General features: G+C 30.8%; 2 protein-coding genes across 2 annotated transcripts in view; one reads left to right on the forward strand and one right to left on the reverse strand.

Annotated features, from left to right (window-relative positions):
• LOC100571213 (farnesol dehydrogenase-like) overlaps positions 1-5235 on the reverse strand; it is a 176328-nt gene extending 171093 nt beyond the window's left edge. Inside the window, exons 1-2 of the mRNA XM_029486228.1 lie at positions 5224-5235; positions 3932-4015 (exon numbers count right to left, since the gene is read on the reverse strand). Coding sequence (XP_029342088.1) covers positions 3932-4015; positions 5224-5235 — 96 coding nt within the window. The remainder of the gene's footprint in view (positions 1-3931; positions 4016-5223) is intronic.
• A 318-nt stretch (positions 5236-5553) lies between these two features.
• The window catches only part of LOC103310933 (uncharacterized protein K02A2.6-like), a 3039-nt gene continuing 2092 nt past the window's right edge, over positions 5554-6500 (forward strand). Inside the window, exon 1 of the mRNA XM_008190424.2 lies at positions 5554-5888. Coding sequence (XP_008188646.2) covers positions 5554-5888 — 335 coding nt within the window. The remainder of the gene's footprint in view (positions 5889-6500) is intronic.

The following is a 6500-nucleotide window of genomic DNA, read 5'->3' on the forward strand; positions in this document are numbered from 1 at the left end:
TTTACACGTATAAGATAGGCAATTACGATGAGTAGGGCCCAATGACGTCACGCGGCTATTTTACATTTCTTAATATCTCTTAAGTAATAATTTTTTTTACATCGGATTTTCACCAAATCATTTCATATAGCCACAGTTACAATAATTTAACATTTAAAAATAATTTAAATAATTTTTTTTTGGTGTTGTGTGCTCCTTTAAACATATCTATATTCACACCAGGGAAAGAACCACGCGTCTGAACGCATCGAAACGCGTTGGTTTAATTTTTCCACCAAAAAACGATAGGCGTGTAACTGCCTCAGTGGTTTTAACGTTTGTATTTATTTTTATTTAAATTTGGATACTTTTATACTTGATTATAAATAAAATAAAAACATTTCTAATTTACTACATTTCTACGTATATGTACTAGTTGTCCCGCCGACGTTGCTCGTGCCAAATATTTTTGTCCGTTAAAAATGCCAACTCTATATGATTTAAACTTTATTCAATTCGTTATTTAATATTCAGTGTAGGTAAAGGTATTCAAAAATACGTAGATTAGTCAGTGAGTCAGTCAGGACATGTCCGATTATAATGTATTATAATTTAGAAGTTATAACCATAAAAATTAGCGTTAAGAATACCATTTTTACTAAGTTATATGGTTTTGACCAAATATAAATTATTTAAAATACAGGTCTAAAATTATATTTAATATTTTATTTTGTAACCATTAGCAACAGGTCCGGCTCAAGCGAAAATAGTGAACTGGGCAAAATCAAATTCTGCCTTCCCTAACAATATAATATTATTAGTATTTTGAAAATGCCGCCCTCCTACTAAAGTGCTGTTTAAGTGCCGCCCTAGGCGTGGGCCTATGTCACCTACCCCTTGAGCCGGCCCTGATTAGTAATAACCTTATAATAAACAAAAATATATTATTATTTAATTTATATTTTGCTGGACAGATGGCGCTATTCAGATCTCCAACTTTTTCGGGTATTTTCCTGAAATGTTCTTTCACCTTGCTCTGACAATAAATTTCGAACAGAACAAAAAACAATCAGCGAAATCGGTCAAGCGGTTTCGGAGTTTATCCCTAACAACAAAAAGCGACTTCACAGTGCCGCAACTACTGGATGTGCGAGTTGTGCATTGCACATCCGCCCTCAAGGCCCCAACCGATTTAGGCCCCCAAATCGATGTGTTAAAATTAATTGTAAAGCTGTGCCTGAAGAAAATTAAATTTAAATTAAGAGTAAAAAAAACAAATGTGTTCATATTATTAAATATTTATAATTTATTGTAATCAAATTAAACTCAAATAATTGAAAAAATGCTTTCGCAATTCTGTAAGTCAAGATCGTCTCAGTGACATTTCCATACTGAACATAGAATGGAGAAGAACTTCTGAGATAGATGTAGTGAAAGTCATTGACAACTTTTCAAACGCAAAAGCGAAAAAAAAAACAATTTTGTTAAATAATTTACAAATGTGTTGAAATTATACTATAATACTATTTTTATGGGTATTTTTATAACAATAAATTATACAATTAAATATTTTTGTTAAATAGCTTAATATAATAATTTATTCACATTTTGTATATTTAGGCCTCAAATTATGATTTGCACATAAGCCCCATAATGTGTGGTTGTGGCACTGCGACTTCATTTTATAATATGCATTGATGATGATGATGAAAATGATTGATGATGATATATTACTTAAATATGCATTATAGATTTATTTATTTATTATAATTAAATATATTACATAATATGATTACATTTAATATAAATTCTCCCAAATCCCAACATTCCGTGACATTAGGATCGGGTTTTATTCTCCGATATTCTCCGATTGGTGATTTGTTGAATTGACTAATCTATACCACTAGCTATTTGCCTATACCTATTTAGCTAGACAGCGTTTAGATTAAATTTATAGGGTCGTCAAAGTATCTAATAATTTTCAGAAAATATAGTCCTGATAACTAATAACCTTTGTGTGTTTTACCTATGATGGGGAATTTATTATATACTATTATATAGACATATTATAAACTATAGGATGTCCTAAAAAATGTTCTACAGAGTGCAGATTACATTTTTAACAGAAAATGTTTACGAGATATTTTCGTAAGTATTATACAATACAGTAATATGACAATATAGTACAATATAGGTACTATTATTTTGTATTTTTGTTATACTCGTATATTATAATTTATAAGCCTGTAGACTAGGGAGACAGGAGGAGCTATATATATAATATATATGGCTATATACATTAGATATGAGAATGGAGGTTGGAGAGTGAGAGTGGAGGCATACATAGACTTATAATATATAGACCGCGCATTAGTGAAATATATTTAAGCCAACATAATATATTATGCGAGAGAGAAAGACTCTGACATTACTTTTTCTAGGAGATTATAAGCAATTTTATAATAATTATATATATTTATAATCTCAAGGAGTAATGTACAAATTGTCTATAAAATCCTTGAAATTGTAATGTCAGAGTCTGTCTCTCTCACTGATCAATAACAGTCCAGTGGTCTCTCTCGCACATATGTTGGCTTAAGGTGTAACACACAAAACGAGCGCGGTCTATATAATATTATAAGCATAGATAAATAAAACAATATAATATATAATATTTTATATATCTATGATTATAAGTCTATGGTTGCATACAGCATAATATCCAAGGTGTATTTATCAAATAAACCTTTATTTTAATAAACCTTTTTTTTTTTTTTGATAAATACACCTTGATAATATCTATATAATCTATTAACTAATTCCTACAAGTTTGCCAATTGCCTCTATGTGACTATCTAGCCACTGGATGTAAATATGTAATTATATAAATACCTAATATACCAATAATATGACGGTTTTTATTAGAACTATAAATTCCGTACAATAATTTATTTAAGTTCAACAATTTGTGAAAAATTCTCTATAACTTCAAAACACTAAATTATATAAACATCGAATAAACGACTAAAAAGCAAAAATGTTATCAAGGAATGCGAAAAATAAATGCAAAATAAAATCACATTAAAATAACATATTTCGCTTAGAATACATTTTTGACACAAAGAGCTATGTTTTATTATAACACTATAAAAGTATATGACGTCGCATCAAAATGCCCAATGCTGCTATGATCCATTCGTCAAAATGGACTCTCGTGATAACTGATAACCTTAATCGTTAAACATTTTTGTTGCCAATAAATAATAAACCATTTAAATTTTAGATTCTATGTAAAATTCTTTCCCGGGACTTAAATATTCACAATAGTACTTTATTTCAGGATAATATTTTCATACCATCTTCCTATATTAGGTACATCGTACAAGGCATACGTACATGATCCACCCATGTTTTATCTCCTATAATTACGGATATAATTAATAACCTTCTCACTCACTCTCTCTCTCTCTCTCTATGAATGTGTCATAGCAGAGGCGATCAAATGATTTTGTCAAAGGGAGGGATGTGACTATTTAATTATTAAAAATATAATTTATGGGTATCAGATATTATAAACAATAAAAAAAGGTCATAGGGGATATATCCCCTTCGCTCCCCAGTCCCACGCCTTAAACTCAATTTGAATGTGGGCTCAATCATCATTCATCATGCTGCACGTGATTCAGACCGTCTGGCGAGCTTATAAACCTTGTTTTTGCATTAAAAATAATTAAATAGAGAATTTTCTCGTCGGTATTTACCTAACTTCTCTTGCTTCTCTCGTCAAGACCAACCATGGCTACAATCCTTTAAAATATCCCATGTAAATACTAAAATACGCCACTGCCCACTATTCCTTCTAGTTGTTGCACAACAGTGACTATAATATTGTGTACAGTATCTACTACAGTGTACACGATTACTGATTAGGGGGAAAATATTAAAAAAGTACCTCAAGCTTTGTCGACTGGACGTCCAACCCGACTACGTTTACGCCGTGTCGCAGCAGCTCTAATGTCGTGACTCGTGGCGGCTCCTATGCCCGATCCGGCACCTGTGACGACCGCGTTTCCACCTCTCCACTGGTCCATTTTAATGAAGACACGGTGACTGGCGACTGCAATATTATAATTATATTACACAATGAGATAGATTAACATTTTCTGCCACCTGACTTTTTGTGAGACAAAAAATGAGTTTTTAATATTTTTTTTTCGAATTTACGTATCGACTGAACTTAAGCTTAACACGATACCGGGTAAATATTAACAGTGTCTCATTAACAAACAGGTAGGTAATATCATTGATTATAAATACTACTAAATAACTACTTTTTATAATCAATGGTAATATGACAAAAAACAAAAACGGCAAATTTAAAATAATAATAATAATAGCTTAAACTTTAAAACTATTTTTGTTTATACCTAAAAATCGCTTGTCTGGTATAGAAACGCGTAATGGTAACAATATTGTGTTCCAAAATTATTTTACATTTCAATGTTTAGGTAGCTTAAGGCGTTTAAGCTAAACAACGATAAGGCTTTATTTATTCAAGCGATTATAGTACTATTACCTGCCAGCCGTCAACTCATAAGCATATTATACATGGTGATTTTCAAAAACCATATAGGTTATAGGAACTGCATAATTTAGCGATTTGACCTATAGATACAGTAATATAAAAAATAATTTTATTTTTAAGATTTGATATTGATCATTGTTCATTCCAATATCTACCTATTTCATAACATCGTAGGGAAGTCCACGACTTATTATAATATTATTATGATCGTCTATTGACTATTTCCCTCTTGCAGTGCGAACAGTGCACTTTCATAATTCAATGTTTGACTCTTTGCACAGGTAGAATGTGTTGCATATTCAGCATTTACATTATATACTAAACGTTTATATTAACAATAATAATCATAAGTATCATATTACGATCGGTGGGGATTGTCCATCGGTCATTAGCAAGTAGACAATTTTATATGTACGTCAGTTCGATTTATACTTTTCATAATAAAAGACTATAATATACGTTTATGTTATTATTCATATTAACAATACACAACAAATTGGCGACGAAGATAAACATTTTTAAACTCATCTCATATTAAATTAAAATATTTATAAAATGGGTGAGGATAACAAAAATATTACTCAATTCCATAATATAATAGGTTCACCAGGAACATTTGAATCTGGAAACGACATAACAATATTTGAATCAAGACTTACAAATTTTTTCATTGCAAACGGAATAAGTAACGAAGTCCAGAAGAGAGCTATACTACTATCTTCAATTAGTGAGGAAGTTCACAAAATATTATTCAGTTTATGCGTTCCAGCAAAACCAGACGTTCAGACATACGACACACTATTAGGTTTGTTAAACAATTATTACAAGCCAGTGAAATCGTACTTCGCATCAAGATATGCATTCTACAACGCAAAGCAGAGACCAGACGAAACTGTAGCTGATGGGGAGCAAGAGTAAAGAACCTAGCATCAAAATGTAATTTTTCAACGGAATTACAAATTGTAATCCGTGACATTTTTGTTGTTGGTATGAACGCGGGACCAATTCAAGATCGATTACTAGAGGAAGATGCCTCAAAAATAAGCATCACATATTCGCAACTTATGGAAATTTCTGCTGCAAAAGAATCTACAATCAACAATAAAACCGGATGGATAAAGGAAGAAGCTGACTTCAAATATCAAAAACAAAGTCAGCAAGCAAAATCAGCCAAGCAGTCAATCACGGAAAAATCAAAATGTGGAACATGCGGTCGATCAAACCACACACAAAAAGAATGCCGATACAAGGACTACAGTTGTAATATTTGCAATATCAAAGGTCATTTGGCTCCTATGTGTAAAAGTAAGAACAATAAACCAAAGTATGATAACCGCTCACACAATAAATTTTTATCCGAAAATTCTGGTAATAACACGAATGAAAATATTCATGATGACGCAATCGCGTACAATTTATCTGACACTTTTTTTAATATGATTGAAAATAACTTTCAAAATAAAGTAAAACCGTACATAATCAATTTATTAATTGAAAATAAAGATTTAAAATTTGAAATAGATACGGGGGCTGTGCATAGTGTAATGTCAAAACAATTATATGATACAAGTTTTAATAATTTAACTTTATTACCAAACGATATTTCACTACGCGATTACGTCGGAAATGATATAAGCCCAATAGGAAAATTAATAGTAAATGCTAAATATTTGAAAAAGTCTTTTAAAATGTGCATTTACGTAATAAAAAACGGAGGACCGCCATTAATTGGTAGAAATGATTTAAAAATAATAAACTATTCTCCCATTTATAACACTATAAATGTAAACGAAAATATAGAGAATATATTAAAAAATTTCGAGCATTTATTCAAAAATGAAATCGGCACCTTTAATAAATACCAAATATCGCTAAACATTAAAAAGGGGGCAATACCCAAGTTTTTCAAGCCAAGGTCAATTCCTTTAGCACTAAA

This window comes from Acyrthosiphon pisum, chromosome A1 (genome assembly GCF_005508785.2).
Source record: "Acyrthosiphon pisum isolate AL4f chromosome A1, pea_aphid_22Mar2018_4r6ur, whole genome shotgun sequence".
Lineage (NCBI taxonomy): Eukaryota > Metazoa > Arthropoda > Insecta > Hemiptera > Aphididae > Acyrthosiphon > Acyrthosiphon pisum.